Here is a 19376-nt window from a genome sequence, read left to right as displayed (position 1 = left end):
GCAATTTTGCGAATTGTTGAGAAAGGAAATTATTTTTTTTCTTTAAGGTCTAGTTAGATTTTCTTCACAACTTTGTTTTTTTTTTTTTTTTATCTGTCTTTCTTTCTATTTTTGATTTTTTTTTTTAAAAAAAAAAAATTAAGCAACAAGTACAAAGCGAAAAAAAATTAAAAAAATAAAAATAAAATTAGCTTGATATAGTGACACACTATAATAAATGGAGAAAGGATCATATTATCTATATCTCAATTAACCAACGAATCATCGAGTTCCATGACCATTTATATTTATTACAAAAAAGCACAATCATCATTATTAGTAGGACACAAGTAGGCCTCCTAAAATTACTCCAATTCCTAAGCCAAGAAAGACACTATTTTTTCATTCCTCAATTAAAGGAATGTAGGCGAAATGAGAATTTAAGGCCATTACCTTCTTCTTCTTTTTTCGTTTATCATGGTTTTTCTATCATCTACTCAAATGAGCATTTATACTCTGAAATGAATTTTTCTACTTTATATGTGACCTTATTGTTGTGTTCATCTCCACATAAATAATCAATGTACTTATCCCTACGACTTAAGAATTTTGCAAGGACATGTTTAAGGTTGTGGAAGTGGGTGCTACTTGCAATCGATTTTGTAAAATCTCTAAGTGCATTAATAAAAGATTAACCAAATCAAATTCCTTTAAACTAACCAACATTTTTCTGTTTCTTTGGTGGCACAGTTTTGATTATTGCTGCTAGGGACCTTTCCTTGGTTTTGGATCTCAGTTGATATTTTTTCCAACGCCAGTATTGTTTCCAAGTGATTGGGCAATATGTGAAGATTAAATAGAAAGTAATCCTCTTTCAATTTCTACATGTGTAAACCTTGGTTTTTATGTTCTTTCTCTCATTCCCTCATGTTTTCGTAATTCAGTTACCCTTTTGGCTAAAACTCTGTGGTTCTTGGTAAAGATCTTGAAGAGGAATTTTCAATAGCGGAACATATCCCTTTACTATTTTAGCTCTGCAGTTCTGGTGTCTTAATAATTGACAAATCTGGCTGTTTTCATCTTGGGAGAGTATAAAAGGCTATTACTGCTGTGACAATTGACAAATCTGCACGAAATCATTAACAGTCACTAACAATGTAGGAAGATCACCCACATATCATGTTTCCCACCTGATAGATTTTCTAGTCCTCTTCACTTTCATACAGTAGTTTCTCCCATGTTAGTATATGCAGTATTGGAGTATCTTGGAATCAAGTGGATGCCCTTTGACACATTAAAAAAGTACCTCGGTTTATTATTTTTTATTTTTTATTTTTAGGAAACATGGCATATTTTAGGAGTGATACGTGAGAGATTAACGAGGTATCGATTTTGTATTTTCCCATAGGTGAGGTACTAGATTTGACTGTTTGGGAAACCTAGAAGAAAAAAAAAAAGAAGTACAAACTGAGGTACTAAAAAAATACTTAACCCTAGTTTTTATAGCATGGATGCATTGCTAGAGATGATGCAGAACCTGAACTAGATGACAATACCCATTAGCCACTTGGCCAGCCCAAGTAGCTATTGTAGGCCCAGATGCCCACAATTGGGGCTGAATGGATTGGGCCTAAGCCAAGGGCCTCAGTCACATAAAGAACACTAGGAATATTTATGGTGAAGGGGATAACCTCCTCTAGGGATAGAGTCAAAAAGTTTTATGAGGAATTGCCAAAGTTTTGTAACATATGTTACAAACATTATTTTTTTTAAGCAGTTGGTTTACTAATTCTTCAAAAAAATTTACCACTAGACAGTAAAGCTTGTTTGTTATTTTTATGACAAAAAACTAAATCAATTTAATTGGTTTTTGCGGTTTTGACCATTAGTCATTAACAAGTTTTTATTATAGTTTGACCATTTGATTATTAACAAATGTTTTAAGGTTTATTAATGTTATGACCGTTTGGTCCGTAATTGCCTTTAGTAAACTGTTGAGAAATATAGAGGGACACCAGCTTTCTCATATTCCAAGCACCCTTACCTTCATCACAACTGCCAAATAGCATGAAAATAGGATGGAATAGTGGTGTTGCAGAACCACGTAAGAGTCTGATGATGATTGCTATCCCAATCAATGAGGTGAGTAAAGAAAGCTTCATCAATTTAGGTAGCGCCTTTAATGGGCTGTTTGGCATCCCCTATCACATAAAACAAAAGCTTGCAACGTTTAAGAAAACTACACATAGATTGGGACCAGGCACCAAGAGATTTGTGTCATCGTGAGATTTCCGATGCAAAATCAGAGTGTAATTTTTGCCATCTAGAGTGTAGTTTGTGCCATCCAATATAGCTTGAACATGATAAAGAATCTTGTTTTGTGCCATATGAAATCAAGATGAAAAGATAAGTAGAAAACACCTTGCCAACCCTTACAACAACAGTCAAAGTCAATATTCAACCATCAAACGATGTGGTCAAAGTCAACGGTCAAATCAGGCCTAACAAAATGCTGGTGTGGCAGGGTGCTGATGTGGTAGAAGCGTTGATATTGCATAGGTGTTGATGTGGCACTGAGGTTGACGCTACACTAGGGCTAACGTGGCCTAGAATTGACATAGTGCTAGGGTTGAATGCCACATGGCGAAGGGTATGGAGAAGCTCTACCAGCACGTGGCTGACGCGCCAAGGAGAAGGCTGCACGTGGAGTGTATGCATCACAAAAATAGAACTGCAACACGTCAAGGCTTAGACAGCGGCATTCTCGGTGGACTGAACTTGGCGACGGCGGATCTGTGGTTTAGTGCTATGATCGTGGTAATCTGATCGCCGTGTCAACAAGTGGTAGCACGATCTAATACTTTGAACGGTGCATGGTAGCTCCAATGGCGGCATTTTCGGCCACTCTGGATAGTCGTCTTCCAAGGTTTCGAACAAGGATTGAACAAGGATTTGTTGAGAATTTGATTTTTTAATAACAATGTGACAATAAATTAAGCACTCAATATAATTTTCAATCATAACAAATCAAACAAAGTAAGCATTTGATATAAACAAAAATCATAATGAGTCAAAATAAACCTGTCACATGAAATTATTCTCAAATTAAAAAGCATCCCCAAAATTCAGTCATTAATCTATGAAGAACAATTGATAAAAATACTAGGCTTCACCCCTAGCCTTAGCTAGAGGCTTAGCTACTCATAATATTAAAATACTTAACAATGTAGAAATAGAAAGACATAGAAAAGAAATAAGTTGAAATTAAGAATAAATCCTAAATACTCAACAATAGTCGCCTGAAACCCTCTACTTTGTTATTTTCTTTTAGTTTATGCGGTATGGCCTCTTCTCTCAGCCAAGACCGGCGCTGTGGCTCTTCTCCTTTTCAAAATAATAAGAACCCTTTTATAGGGGATTTGTAGTCAGTCTTGACCTTTTGTGTCGCATGCGGTGTCCAATTTCTTCTGTTTTCTTATTTTATTGCGGGCCCGACGTTAGCTTTTCTCCTTTAAACTCTTCTTTCTTCGTCTTTGTTTTGCTAGTTCCCACCTACGTATGGCTTTACAAATTCATGAGAAAAGTCTCCTTCGGCTTTTCTTTCCTTTACTTTTCTTTTATTCCTTTTGGTTTTTTTCCTAGAAAAGGCAATAACTTGCATTATAATATCATTTTAAGCTCACATTTAATAATTAAATATTATTCCACAATTAAATATAAAATGCCAGAATCAATATAAAATAAGGTAGGATAAAGCTTATTTTAATAGACACTTTAATTTAAGCTATTATGCTCCACCCCAGTCTCTAGCAATTCAAAACAAAGCATAAGAACAAGGACTCTCTCAGTGTCCAGATAAACATGAAATAGAATTTCTATTGGAAAGTATGTTTTGATTCAAGCCTTACCGGTGTTAACACTCAACAATTAAAATCACTCAGAAATAGGTGTAACGCTCTCAAGAATATGTGAGTGGAATAATGTAAGCAAAGACAAATATCACACATATAAATCATATGAAAAATGCTTAATCAAGAAAGAACAAGTAGTCTCATGAAAGGATGCCGAAAATAATTTACACCACACTCATTGATTAGTGATGAGCATGTCTGAACCATACACTCCTTAAGATCAAATAAGGACTTTTATTGGGACATAACATCGGGTTAAAGAAAAGGGAAATAAATAACAAAAAGGTGATGGTAAAAGTGAGAAGTATTTCAAGATAAATGGGACTTCTGCTTCTTTTGTATGTTCAATTAATTTCTCTCTCCAATTTTCTTTCAATAAAACACTTATATTTCTTTTCCATAGTATACCTTCCACCCTTGAGCATCAACCTTTTTTTTTTTTTTTTCTTCTTCTTCTCTTTCAATCTTTTCTTCTGATCTTTTTTTTTCTTCATCTTCTTTTGAATCACTAATCCACCACTCCGAAATAATTTGATAAAATTCATTCTTGAAACACTTGAGAAAGGGTTTAAGAAAGAAAGGCTAATTATATGGCTCAATGGGGTGACTAGTGATAGTGTATCATACGAAGAGTGTTGAGGCTCAAAATAAAGAAAAATAGCTTAATCTCATCTCGCAAGGATTTGCATTGTTCTTCAATATTCATGACTTCAAAAGATTCAAGTGTGGCATAAAATACATGATTTTTGCATTCGGCCAAATCAAAGAATAATGAGACTAACATAATGAATTTATTTTTGCGCTTCCAAATGACATATGATTTCACAAAAATTAACCCTCTATGAAGAATGATTAGCTCAAAACTCACAAGGGTTAGAAATCTCCACATTTGTTATCCTCAAGATATTCTAAGTCACTTGTATCCTTAACAAAGAGTCATGTTTATGTGGCCATGTGCATGTGCAATAAATTGAGCATGAAGGCAATGACATTCTTTAGCAGAAGCAGCATAATAAACTTAAAACAAAAAACTCATGCTAAAGAAGCAAAACCTTTTTTTTTTTTATTGTGAAAATATAAAATAAACAAAACAACACAAAAACAACGACAAACATCAAGCATCAAGCTCCTCCCCCTAAAATTTATATTGTCCTGAATGTAACAAAATAAAGCAAATAAGTAAAGATTAAGGAGATCCACTACAAAAAACAAGGACTTTATTGACGTGGCAAACAGTAACTCATGTTTGCCACGTCAATAATTTTTGACGTGTTTAAATAAACACGTCAATGAAAAATTTATTGACGTGTCGGACTTTAAGACGTCAAAAATTTTTGACATGTCTAAATGCCACGTCAAAAATTTTTGATGTGGTCCATTGACACGTCAAAAATTTTTGACGTGCCTTTATTCCACACGTCAATAATTATAATTAATTATAATTATAATTAGGTAGTAAATTATTTATACAATATGTATTAAAAAAAATTAGGTCGTAAATTAATTTTAATTGGTATGAAAAAGTAATTGGTTAACAAAATTAGATAACAATATTAATTGGTACCTATATTAAGTAACAAAATTTAATTGGTATATGTATAATTGGTATATGTCGTCATATATTAAGAGATATATTCAAACCCATTAAAATTTTATAAAACTAGTTAATGCTCTTGTCTCTTATATGTCATGCTTTCACTATATGTGGTTATTATATGTGCTTTGAATTCTTTAATTTATGGTTATTAATAAATATTACGTAACAAAATATATATGGTTTTTAATTAATAATAAAAATTATGCAATGTTTTATATATGCGCTTTATATTCTTTAATTTATGGCTATTAATTAATAGTAGGCAACAAAATATATATGGTTATTAATTAGTGATATAGTATTAATACATATCACGTTTTCAATATTGTGGGAATATTAATACATATATGTATTATCTTAGTTTTAAGTATATAGTATTTTTTTTTTTAAATAAGTGATGATATAATTTTTTTCTCTTATTATTTTCATTATATTTTCTTGACGTATCAAATGTGACACGTCAATAATTTCTTGGCGTGTCACATTTTGACACGTCAACAATTATTGATGTGCCATTTTAACACGTCAATAATTATTGACGTGCAATTATTTCACACGTCAAAAATTAATTAATTAATAATATTAGTTATTTGTATCTATATTAAGTAACAAAATTTAATTAATTGGTTAACAAAATTAGATAACAATATTAATTGGTGCATATATTAAGTAACAAAATTTAATTGGTATATGTATAATTGGTATATGTCGTCATATATTAAGAGATATATTCAAACCTATTAAAATTTTATAAAACTAGTTAATGCTCTCTTGTCTCTTATATGCATTGCTTTCACTATATATGGTTATTATATATGTGTGCTTTATATTCTTTAATTTATGGCTATTAATTAATAGTAGGTAACAAAATATATATGGTTTTTAATTAATAATAAAAATTATGCAATGCTTTTATTATATATATATATATATATATATATATATATATATATATAAGGTTATTAAATAATAATAAAAATTATGCAATGTTTTAATTATATGATGACATTCTTGACTTGCCACATGTGACACATCAATAATTTATTGATGTGTCTACTATAGACACATTAAGAAACCTCATCGAAAAGGCGCCAAACCAGTTGGACCCCTTTTTCTTTTTTCTTTTTTTTGTCCTTTTCCCTCATCTTTTTCTTTCTCCTCCCACGTGCGCCCACAGCCTTCCTTTTCAAATAAGTTGTCATTTTTTCTTTTCTTTTCTTTTTCTTTTCCTCTTCTAGATGAGATCTCTTCCTTATTTTCTTTCCTTTCTCCTTCTCATTTCAACTAACTTCTTCTCCCATATTCCTTCTTTTTGCTTGTCTTTTGGTTCTCACTTATATATATATATATATATTCTTTTTTATTTTTTTCTTCTTCTTCTTCTTCTCACGCCCAACTCCCTTGTTTGTCGCTTAAACAAAATAAAAGAAAATAAGAGATGGAGCCTGCGAGAGAAGAGGAAAAAAGGTGAAGAAGAAAGAGAAATTGAGAGAGAAGGGAAGGGTCTGAATATTTTGGGATTTTAAGGTATAAATGCTTAAATTTGAGTTATTCTATTACTATTAGTCTCTTATATAGAAGTTTTTCTTTTTTCCTTTTTCTTTTGTTGTTAAATTTGCTAACCCACTTTTAGATTTGTTCTTCCACATTATTTGGGGGTTTGAAGTATTTTAGGAATTGCTATCGGATGTTTAAAGATCAGAGTACTTGTGTAGTGAATTCATGATGAGATTTTGGGAATTTTCCTTCAATAGTTAGATATATATGGGTGTTCAACATTTGTAGGGATTTATATGGGTTTTAAGTTATAACTGGATTTTTGATGATAAATTAAACATGAAGTAAATTTAATTGAAAAAAAAATTTTTGGAATTTTTTTTTTTTAAAAAAAAATTATGATTTTTTTAAAAAGAAATTATTAATATTTTTTTAATATTTTTTTAAACTTTATTGACGTGTCAAAAAGTCGCACGTCAATAATTTCTAACATGTGAATAATTTTTTTGACGTGCCACTTTTGACACGTCAATAAAGTATTGACGTGGTGAAACTGCCACATCAAAAAAGAATTTTTTACATGCCAATTTCTGACACGTCAGTAATTTTTGACGTGTCAAAATTGGCACGTCAGAAAATTGAAATTTTTGACACCCGCCTTACTAACCTTTGACACACGTCAATACTAACACCTCAAAAAGGTTTCTGACATGAATATGCTTGACACATCAGAAACTATTGGTCAACAAAAACCATTTTTTTTTTTTTTTTTTTTTTTTTATAGTGAGAGTGCCTTGAAGTGGTGGACCAAATTTTTGAGAAATAGCAGTTGCTATGTATTTATTGCATAACTTGCAAAGCAGAGAAATCTGCTTGGAAAAATTTCCTTATTCATTCCGGAGTGTTATAAAACCACACCATTTGAACATCTTCATTCACCGCCAATCTAGCAAACGCGTGAGCCACCTTATTCTCCCCCTTGCGTACATATCTCATTTCCCAGGCCGATATGGCCCGTAAAGACGAGCGTATGTCTGTAGGTAGTTGTCCCTTGCTACTCTCATCCGAAGCTTCAGAGTTCACTACCATGATTACATTTTTAGCATCGCCTTCTAGTTGAACTTGCTGTATTCCCATCTCCATGCAAAGTTGCACTGCCAACAGGGCCCCCAAAGCTTCAGCCACTGAAGGATCCAGGAAGCCATGTCTTGTCTGGCTTCGTGCTGCCCACATCTTGCCCTGGTGATCCCGCAGAACAGCCCCTAATCCCACGCGTCCCTGCTTGATATCCACACCAGCGTCCCAATTGGCTTTAAACCAACCAGGAAGGGGTGCTGTCCATGCTGTATCCGAGCTTTCTGCCATTGAGACCCAGTCAGTCTGCCTTCTAGACGTAAGGGTTTGGAACAACTCTGTCACCTGAAGAGCTTGCTTAAAGAGAACCATCGGGTGTGTGAACAGCCCACTGTGTATAAAATCATTCCGCCTAAGCCATAGTCGACGAGCTATGCCCACAAATTGGATAAATTCCAAGCGATCACACCTACTAATCATTCCTTCAACAACCTGCAAAAAATCAGGCCCCGTAAAGCTGCTTTTTTGGAAGCAAGCACCTCCTTTACTCCAGACATCGCGCGCCGCAGGACACATCCATAAAGTATGAAAAAGCGTCTCAAGCTTGCGTGCACATATTGGACAACTAGGATCTGTTAGAACCTTTCGAGAACATAAATTTGCTCTAGTCGGCAGGGAATCGTGGCAGGCGCGCCACAGAAAATGCTTTTTTGCATTTTGGATGGGGAGTTGCCAAAGGTGCCTCGATAGCAAGCTAGTTTTGGACTAGGCAGAGCCCTCTGCTTGTTGCTGCATCTCTCGTACTTTTTGGAGATGATATGCACTCCTTACGGAAAACACCCCCTTGGCCGTCCCCCTCCATATGATAAAATCCTCTTGGTCCGTGGTACTGACTAGAATTGATTGAATGGAAGTAATCTCCTCACGAGTAAAAATCTATTCCATCAAAGCAGAATTCCACCATTTGGTATGCTCATCAATCAAGGTACTCACAGTTGCTGTATCATCAAGAAGCCGCGGGGGAGAGATCACTCTGAAAGTGGTTGGTGAGGGAAGCCAACGATCCTGCCATATTCGATTCTTTTCCCATTGCCAACGAGCCACACCATTCCTTCCTTAACGAGATCACTCGAACTTTGTATGCTACGCCGCGCAAATGACGGTTTTTTCCCACAAGAAGCATCAAGCGCCGAGCAATTAGGATAATATTTTGCTTTCATTATCTGGGCAATTAAGCTGTCCGGTATTTTCCATAAGCGCGATATTTTCTTTGCCAATAGAGCTTTATTGAAACATCCTATGTCACGAAAGCTCATACCGCCATATGCTTTTGAACAAGTCATTGTATTCCAATTCACCCAATGAATTCGTTTGTCTCTTTCCTTATGACCCTAATAAAACTTCATCATTAATGAATTGATCTCGGAAAATAACACCTTTGGAAGCTTGAAAACGCTTATGCTATAGGTAGGCATCGCTTGAATCACGGCTTTTAGTAAAATCTCTTTCCCCGCTCGAGACAAAAATTTAAGCTTCCAATCCTGACGAGGCTTCCAAACTCGATCCATGATACTTTTGAAAGCTCGCATGCGGGATCTTCCCACTAGGGTAGGCAAGCCTAGATAGGTGTCGTATTTTTGATTGACAGGAATTCCAGCCAGCCCCTGTACTTGATCTGTGTCACTAGGAGATGTGTTCCGACTAAAAAAGATAGTCGTCTTATTGGTGTTCATTTTCTGCTCCGACACCATCTCATACATATGTAGGATAGATGACAAATGATTCCATTGGGCCACATTTGACCTGCAAAACAGCGAGCTGTCATCTGCAATGAAAAGGTGGCTAATTTTCGGCCCTCTTTTTGATGTAGGAACACCCGTCAAAGCACCTTCCCGATTTGCTTGGGTGATCATAGCACTAAGAGCTTCTGCACCAATAAAAAGAGATAAGGAGATATGGGATCTCCTTGTCGGAGGCCCCTAGTAGGGGTAATCAATCCACAAGGCTTTCCATTGACTAGAATTGAGTATTTCACCGATGTAACACACATCATAATGAGGGATATCCATCGGTCGTTAAAACCCGTCCGTCTCATCACCGCCTCTAAAAAACTCCATTTCACCCTATCATACGCTTTGCTCATGTCGAGCTTTACCGCCATAAAGCCTTTCTTCCCCCTCATCCCCATATTCATAGTATGAAGTGTTTCATAGGCCGCGAGTGCATTATCCGAAATGAGTCGTCCCGGGATAAATGCACTTTGGGTAGGGGTAATGATATTGGGTAAAATCCTTTTAAATGGTTTGCTAAGACCTTAGAAATAAGTTTATATAAGACATTACATAAGCTTATTGGTCGAAACTCTGTGACCATAGAGGGGTTTTTTATTTTGTGTATAAGGGTGACATGGGTCAAATTCAAATCATGAGGTATCACACCAACATTCAAAATGTCAATAATAGCACGACATACCTCCTCCCCCGTAATGAGCCAATTGTTTTGAAAAAAACATGCGTTCAATCCATCCGGTCCCGGGGCTTTGAGCGGCGCCATTTGGAACAAAGCTACTTCTATCTCCTCCACAGAAAAGGTTTTCATCAATTCTAAATTCATGCTGGCTATTACACGGTTACCAATGGCTGTAAGGCATGGATTAAAGTCACTAGCCGGTCCCTTGGAAAAAAGAGTAGTGAAATAAGTGACAAAAGCGTCCTCTATCGCCGCCGGATTTTCACTTAGCTGCCCCCTTTCGTCGAAAATCATTCCCACATGGCTACGTCTACATTTTGCATTTGCACATGCGTGATAGTATTTTGTGTTTTTGTCACCCATCTTGTGCCAATCTTCTTTCGCACGTGGGCCACCATAGTTCCTCTTTATCAAGTAATACTTGTAATTCTGTCTGAACATTTTTGGTTGCCTGTTGAGCCGACATATCCTCCCTGCCTTGGAGCTTTAAAAGCCTCCCTTGTAGTTTAGATATAGAGTCTGGCACACTTTCATCCACATTCCTCCGCCAACTTTTCAGATTGCGTATACAGCCCTCCAGCTTTGCACTAAAACACGCCCAACTTGTATCATGGTTTGGTGTGTGATTCCAGGCCATGATTATGGCTTCTTGACAACCTGCTTCCAAGGCCCAGCTTGCCTCATAAAAAAACCTGGACCGTCTTCCACCAAGTTCGTGCAGCCGAGAGAGAGTTAAGACTAGAGGTGCATGGTCCGAACATATAGTTGCTTGTACATATACTGAAGCGTCCGGGAATAAGTTTCTCCATGAAAGGTTGGCTACTCCCCTATCAAGCCACTCTCTAATAAGGGCACTGCCCTCTTGACGGTTACTCCAGGTAAATTTAGGTCCCACAAAACCTAAATCAAATAATTCACATACCTCAAGAGTGTTTTGAAAATCTTGCATGAGATTATTTTGTCGGAGTTGTCCCCCCAACTTTTCTGTACTCGTCAAAACTTCATGAAAATCACCAATACAATCTTTTTAGTAGGCACCATGCCTCATGGCGTTTTGTGGCATCCGGATGGCCATAAAAGCCAATGAATTTCAAGTCAACCTCCCATGTCCGATTGTGTACTATGGCGTTTATATGTCGTTGACTATAGTTTTGAACTTCTACGACACAACCATCCTCGCAAAAAAGTGCCAATCCTCCACTACGACCCACACTCTCGACCACAAACATGTCTTCGAATCCCACTTTCATCCGAATCAACTCCATCTTATTTTTGCATAATTTGGTTTCCATTAGAAAAACCAAATTGGGCTTTTTTTTCTTTCACCATACGGCGGAGTTCATGAACTGTTTGGAAGTTCCCAAGCCCCTGGCAGTTCCAACTTAAGGCAATCATTGCGGTCAGCAGGGCTGTTTTCCAGCCTCCGCCAATCCCGAACCAATATTTAATTCGTTTTCTCCACTACCTCGAACTAATAATAATTCCACATCTTCGCTTCCTATTTTTTTTTTCCGGTAGACCGTGTCCCCTAACTGATGTGAATCCTCCTCTCGATGTTTTCTTTTTACTGCCATTTTTCCCGCCTGGGGCCTCCTCATGGATTTCTCAACATTTGCAAGGACTGGGCCTGAATATGGGCCCCCAGGACTACTAAAGATCAGCCCCTGTTGTGATAACGGCTCCCTTTCAATCCCCTGCCCAACCAGCCGCACTCCAGTTGGAGATTTCATTCCTTTTCCATTTGAACTTTCAGAGCACGCTCCCCCTTTAACTCCCCCGGGATTCATTCCATTTGTGGGTTGAATACGCCCCCCATCAAGGTTGGTTGACTGCTGTTCAAAACGGCCTTTCGTAATTCCTACGACTCCACCAATCACGTCATGCTGGGATTCCATAGAGATATCATCATAATTCTCTCCAAAATTTTTGTCGTGATTTTCGTCTTTGCCATCTGGGGTTACAGATTGTCGCCTTCCCCGAAATACCCCTTCATTATGTTCTGCCCTTCTGGTTTCCTTATGCCTTCTTTTCCGGCCATTATACCCCCCCTATCAAGATGATCATCATAGTGTTTCCATCCTCCTGGTTCAGGTTGAGCAGACTTTGTATAATCTGAATGACCTACTTGCATATCTTGGTGTTTTTCTGTTCGTCGGGTTGGTGAGCTGGCTCTCATCCCTGGGCCAAATTGAAGGATCTCCTGGTTTCTCATCATACTTCGTTTCAGGCACCCTTCTGCTCCATGACAAAGTACCCCACAATGATAACAGAATTTAGGCATACGCTCATATTTGAAACCGATCAAAGTCGACTTCCCATCGAACTTTAGCATGCGTCCACGTGAGAGGGGTTTGTAGAGGTCGATCACGATCTTAACTCGTAAAAACTCCCCCCATCCGATTCCATCCTTATCGGTATCCACCTTTTCCACTGTCCTGATGGCAGGTCTGAGTTTGAAACCTACCTCGCGTCCCATACAAGCCAAGGGTAAGTTCATGATCCACACCCAAAAAGAAGCTTTGTCAAAAGTAAATTTCGAAGGTGAAGTGTGCCCATCGAAGTCTTCTACCAAGAATAGATTACTCTCGAAAACCCACGGTCGACCCTCTAAAACTTTTACCTTGTCTCTAACCATTTCGAATTCAATGTGGAAAAAATTTTCACCCAAATTTTGAAGGTGAAAGTCTCCTTCAATCTCCACCATCGTACGGGCGTAGCTTTGATTGTTTCCTTGCTTACAATCCTCTCTGATACCAATTTTCCCACAACACAGGATTGTCCGCACTTGATTGCCCCTTCCACATCAATCGCTTGAATCTCCACCTCATCACCTTCTTCATCTGCTAGGGAAAGGTTTGCCTAAAGATTGGACAGTTCGTCTGCCATAGTTCCTGTTAAAACACTCACTATACTCTCAATAATTACAAGAAAGAATTATGAGAAACTAATACTTCTCATCTATGTCGCGATCGCGAGTAGAGAGAAAAAGATAATACACAAGCAGATAGATCTGCTGCCGCCGAAATACCAAACTTCAAAAATTGAAATAACCAAATGTCCACAAATCTCCAATTTCTCCCTAATGGCCTCAACGGACAATAGGCAGCGCCACCACAAAGTCTACACCGCCCATTGTCCCCATTAGTTTCTGCGAATTCAGAGCTGGGACATTCTTTTAATATATTCTTTAAATTAATCAATTAGTGGTGAAACAAATTGACATTTGTTACTTGCGAAAGAAATTTAAGTCATGAAAAAGTTATTTAAGCAAATTATTCCATCTAAAACAAAAGAATCGGCCGAGTTTAATTAATTTTAGAACAAAGATTATTTAAAAGGTTAATTACAAGTAGACATTTTTAAATGTAAAATAGTTCACATGCATGCATGAAAACATGTGTATATGGGATGTACCATGATTAGAAGAAAAAAAGAACAATATAGAAGGAAGACAGCAAAGGTGGTTAGAAATACCTGTTTCCCAAATACATCCTGGATAAATTAGCCACTTCTTTTAGGGCTCTCTTCCACCCCTCCACCTTCCTTTCATCATTGTTGAACCTTTTTGCAAGTTCAGTGAAAGCTTGTCCAACCCTATTGGTTTGATGCCATACTTCCGATGGATTTACCTCATAGAATAGTGGTAGAACTAGTATCTCGCTTGTCTTTTTGCACTCGAGGATCTTCATCAACTTGTCTAAGCACCATCGGGATGATGCGTAGTTTTTAGAGAGTACAATGATCGAAATCTTACACTCTTCAATGGATTAGACAAGTGCCGGTGAAATTTCCTCTCTGCTTCGAAGTTTGTCATCCATGAAGGTGTTGATTCCTTTTCGACATAAATTTGTGTATAGATGAGCAGTGAAAGTTTTACGAGTATCTTCGCCTCTAAAACTCAAGAATACATCCCATTGAAATACGGAAGAAGAGAATGATGAAGAAGCTGTGTGGAAGGCCATGGACGAAGTTGCAAGAGTACTAGTTAGTAGAGAAAATTGAGAGAGAATTGCAGAACCGCTAGCCATACCTCCCTAATTATGCAAGTTTGTCAAGATAATAATGCAGGTTATCACATGCTCGCGACGCGTCAAATTAAAGAAAAATGAGAAACTTGCCGGAAATGGCAACAAGCTTATAAAGATGGACTTTGACTAGCTTTGTGGGAGTTTTTTGCAGCAAATGGCAAACCCACTACATTAAAGAGAAACAACTTGAACTTGTGCACATAACCACGTACAGGCTAATTGTTGGGTTGTTGACTATTTTTGGTGGGTTTTCTATAACAAGTTTAGACCGAAAATGCAGGTGGAGAGTTGTGTTATTTTTGCTCACACGAAGAGTTTTAAGAAGTGATAGAGCCACGTGGAGACCAATAAGAGCGATGGCCGCAACTAAAGCTAGAAAAAAATAAAATAAAATAAGTCTTATATGTTTAGCTAATGGCCCCTCCAAAAATAGTCAAAAACCCAACAATTAGCTTGTACGTGGTTGTGTGCACAAGTTCAAGTTGTTTCTCTTTAATGTAGTGGGTTTGCCATTTGCAGTAGAAAACTCCCATAAAGTTGGTCAAAGTCCATCTTTATAAGCTTGTTGCGGTTGCCAATAAGTTTCTCATTTTTCTTTAATTTGATGCGTCACGAGCTTGTGACAACTTGCATTATTATCTTGACAACCTTGCATAATTAGGGAGGTATAGCTAGCAGTTCTACAATTCTCTCTCAATTTTCTCTACTAACTAGTACTCTTGCAACTTCGTCCATGGCCTTCCACACAGCTTCTTCGTCATTCCCTTCTTCCATATTTCAATTGGATGTATTCTTAAGTTTTAGAGGCGAAGATACTCGTAAAACTTTCACTTCTCATCTACAAACAGATTTATGTCGAAAAGGAATCCACACCTTCACGGATGACAAACTTCGAAGCGGAGAGGAAATTTCACTGGCACTTGTCAAAGCCATTAAAGAGTCAAAGATTTCAATCATTGTACTATTTAAAAACTACACATCATCCCGATGGTGCTTAGAAGAGCTGATGAAGATCCTCGAGTGCAGAAAGACAAGGGAGATACTAGTTCTACCACTGTTCTATGACGTAAATCCTTCGGAAGTACGGCGTCAAACGAATAGGGTTGGAGAAGTATTCACTGAACTTGCAAACAGGTTCAACGATGATGAAATGAAGTTGGAGGGGTGGAAGAGAGCCCTAAAAGAAGTGGCCAATTTATGTGGGATGTTTTTGGGAAACGGGTATTTCTAACCACCTTTGCTGTCTTCCTTCTATATTGTTCTTTTTTTCTTCTATTTATGGTACATCACATATACACATGTTTTCATGCATGCATGTGAAGTATTTTACATTTAAAAATGTCTACTTGTAATTAACCTTTTAAATAATCTTTGTTCTAAAATTAATTAAACTCGGCCGATTCTTTTGTTTTCGATGGGGTAATTTGCTTAAATAACTTTCTGATGACTTAAAAAAAAAATGGAAAATGAACTTTCCATTTGTTGCGCACATATCAGGGTTGTTTGTCAAACTCCTCCCCACCCCTAAATACTATTCACTTCATTTTTTCAAAAAAATCAATATTAAAACATTTCTATTTTTATATCACATTATTTATTTTTTACTACTATTCAAATAAAAAAATCACTACAAAACAAAATTTTCTACTTTTCAATACCATTTTTTCACTTTTCTATACCAATTATTATTATTATTAGTATTATCTTACAAAAATTATGAATAGTGCTATGGTGCATAACAAACCCACTTATAGTTATGTATCACTAACTTTTCTTTCTCTTCCAACTTTTTTAATACATAATTTCCCTTCTTTTATCTGAAGGTAACTTATTAGTTAGTATGTTTTGTTATCTTTTCGTATCAGTAAGAATGAACCAGAATTTATTGACGAAATCATCGAATAGGTGAATTCAAAATTAGTTAATAACACATACTTTCAAGTTGCCCAATATCCAATTGGAATAAAGTCTCGTGTACAAGGATATGAAGCCACTTTTACATATAGAGAATAATGACAGTACATGCATGATAGGGATCTTCGAAACTGGCGAGATTGGTAAGGCAACTCTTGCAAAGCCATCTACAACTCGATTGCTTCCCATTTTGAAGATAGTTGTTTCCTTGAAAAGATTAGAGAAACTTCCAACGAAAAGGGCCTGAACCATTTGCAAATTAAACTTATTTCTAAAATCCGAGGGTTCAAGTCAAATGGTTGACAATTTTGATCAAGGAATTACTTTGATACAACAAAGTCTTCGTTTAATAAGGATACTTCTAGTTCTTGATGATGTGGATCATTCAAACCAATTAGAAAAGATAGTTGGAAAAGGCAATTGGTTTGGTTTAAGAAGTGGAATCATCATAACAACAAGAGATAAACATTTACTAACTAAACATCAAGTTTTAACCTACGAGGTGAAGGAATTGGGTTACTTCAAAGCTCTTAAGCTCTTTAGTTGGCATGCCTTTAATAGAGATAGACCTGATGATGATTATGTGAAAGTCACAAACGATGCAGTGTGTTATGCTAGAGGATTGCCACTAGCTTTGCAAGTACTTGGCTCGAGTCTAAAAGGTAAAGATATCTTTTATTGGAAAAGTAAATTGGACAAGTACAAAATAATTCCTCACGATGATATTCAAAAAAGACTTCGAATAAGTTTTGATGGATTAGATGAAAATGCAAAGAATATTTTCCTTGACATCGCTTGTTTCTTCAAAGGAGAGAAACATATAGTGGTTTTCACTCATATAGTGGCATGAAAGAGCTAAAAGATAAATGTCTCATAACTGAGTTTTCGGATAAAGCATTAGAGATGCATGACTTGCTGCAAGAAATGGGTAGAGAAATTGTTCGACAAGAATCACCCGAAGAGCCTGGCAAGCACAGTAGATTATGGTTTGATGAAGATGTTCGTTATGTTCTAGAAGAAAATATGGTAAGAATTATGTTAAAACTCCCTTTAAATTTTACATTTGTTTCTTTTTCAAGAGTTAAGCTACTAGGGAAATATATATTTTACAAAATAACAATATTGCTTCAAGTTAGATGGTTATCTGACTTCAAGGGTTGAATATTCATCTAAAAATTGTGATGTTCATAATAGAAGGAGAACGTGTGAGGTTAATCCCACATTGAGAAAAAAAAAAAAAAAAACACATGAGAAATTCTAATTAAAAATTATATTGAACTTTATAAAAAGTTTAAATATAATTCTTGGAATTTTTTATTTATTTTTTTTAATTTTTTGGTAAAACACATTTCTCAAAACAAACTACAAAAAAAAAAAAAAAAATCCAAAAAAAAAAATATCCAAAAAAAAAAACGTTTTACAAAAAATTAAATACAAAACTTTTAGTGATGTCCTACAGCTTCGTAATCGAAAATTTTGCAAACACATACTTATAGCTATTTAAAGTGAGATGGTTGGTCTTAACAATACATACATACAACCTTTGTCTATTTTTACAATTTTTATTAGTATCTTGCCTTTTCTTTTATGAACAAGTAAGTGTAATATGTAAATATAAATATAACATAAACATTCATTTTGAGAATGTGATCAGTAGTTACTTTAAGGCATGCCAAATTACTCATTTTGAATGAGTGGATATACAGGATAACATACTAGCAGAGGTTGGACAAGATGAAGAACATCCTCACGATCAAATTGCAATTATTGTTGGAGTCTACAGTGATGGTAATGAAATCTATTTTCCTCATGGAGATTACCATAAAACTTGCTATGAATCATTGCGTTATGATAAAGTATGGTTGCATTCCTATGTTCTTCCAGAAGATTTTAAGCTAACGAGAGGAGATAATCTTCAAGTTTGCTTAAGTATTTTTCAGTATCATACAGGTTTGAATTTTATATCGGTGAAACATTCAAAGTTAATGTTCTTTAAAAGTTGCAGATTCCACTCGGTACGAAAGCATGAAGAAAAAGCGATAGATTTAATTCAACCTTCAAATAGATGCCGTGATGATGATGATGAATGAGAATGGAAACTTGGAATCCAAATTTTACCCACAACAAAAGCAACATTCTTCAACACCTGGCACTTAGAATTCGTATGAAGAGAATAATGTAATTAAGGTGTGGATTTACTTATCTCTTTTTCAAATCTGATTTTGTTACCCCTTTGAAATTACTATTGCTTTATTTTTTAGGGTCTTGTTCTTGCTTTTATATATAGTTGTTTGCTTTATGATTTTGGTGGCATAAATTCATCAGCAATGAAAACTAATAAATTCTTGACCTGCTTGGCGTATCGAAGGTGTTCCTTTTGCTTTGGCTTTTGTGTGTTTTGCGGGACTTGGACAATCTAGCAAACAACTCACATGCTGCAACTTCTACTTCAGATGTCACGTTAGTGATTTTACTCTCCATAGCCTCTCTTTATAATTCTTTTTTTTTTTTTTTTTTTTTTTGTGCAAGTATTATGCTCTTTTGGCACTTCTTAATCATGGCCATGGTCTTTTATAAGATTGGAGTTAATCTGATATGCAATTTTGCGAATTGTTGAGAAAGGAAATTATTTTCTTTCTTCAAGGTCTAGTTAGATTTTCTTCACAACTTCGTTTTTTTTGTTTCTGTCTTTCTTTCTATTTTTGATTTTTTTTTAAAAAAAAAAATTTAAGCAACAAGTACAAAGGGAAAAAAAATTAAAAAAATAAAAATAAAATTAGCTTGATATAGTGACACACTATAATAAATGGAGAAAGGATCATATTATCTATATCTCAATTAACCAACGAATCATCGAGTTCCATGACCATTTATATTTATTACAGAAAAGCACAATCATCATTATTA

At 35.8% G+C, this 19376-nt stretch overlaps 4 protein-coding genes across 4 annotated transcripts; 1 reads left to right on the top strand and 3 right to left on the bottom strand.

Moving 5' to 3' along the window:
- Window positions 1–7875: 7875 nt before the first annotated feature.
- Window positions 7876–8634, bottom strand: LOC132185192 (uncharacterized). The gene has a single exon (XM_059598996.2). The coding sequence runs from the start codon at window positions 8632–8634 to the stop codon at window positions 7876–7878; it is 759 nt and encodes a 252-aa protein (XP_059454979.2).
- Window positions 8635–9449: 815 nt separating this feature from the next.
- On the bottom strand, window positions 9450–10246 carry LOC148584582 (uncharacterized). Its single transcript, XM_088518518.1, has 2 exons — window positions 10141–10246; window positions 9450–9985 (listed from the first exon to the last, which is right to left on the bottom strand). The coding sequence occupies exons 1-2, from the start codon at window positions 10244–10246 to the stop codon at window positions 9450–9452; spliced, it is 642 nt and encodes a 213-aa protein (XP_088374644.1).
- A 2238-nt stretch (window positions 10247–12484) lies between these two features.
- On the bottom strand, window positions 12485–13231 carry LOC148584581 (uncharacterized). The gene has a single exon (XM_088518517.1). It carries the CDS (start codon window positions 13229–13231, stop codon window positions 12485–12487), a length of 747 nt encoding a protein of 248 aa, XP_088374643.1.
- A 2057-nt stretch (window positions 13232–15288) lies between these two features.
- On the top strand, window positions 15289–18425 carry LOC148584580 (toll/interleukin-1 receptor-like protein). Its single transcript, XM_088518516.1, has 4 exons — window positions 15289–15776; window positions 17279–17495; window positions 18176–18325; window positions 18420–18425. The coding sequence occupies exons 1-4, from the start codon at window positions 15289–15291 to the stop codon at window positions 18423–18425; spliced, it is 861 nt and encodes a 286-aa protein (XP_088374642.1).
- The last annotated feature ends 951 nt before the right edge of the window (window positions 18426–19376 follow it).

Source organism: Corylus avellana, chromosome 7 (assembly GCF_965113065.1).
Source record: "Corylus avellana chromosome 7, dhCorAvel1.hap1.2, whole genome shotgun sequence".
Taxonomy (NCBI): Eukaryota; Viridiplantae; Streptophyta; class Magnoliopsida; order Fagales; family Betulaceae; genus Corylus; species Corylus avellana.
The sequence above is the reverse complement of the archived record's forward strand: the minus strand, read 5'-3'. Positions and strand labels throughout refer to the sequence as shown.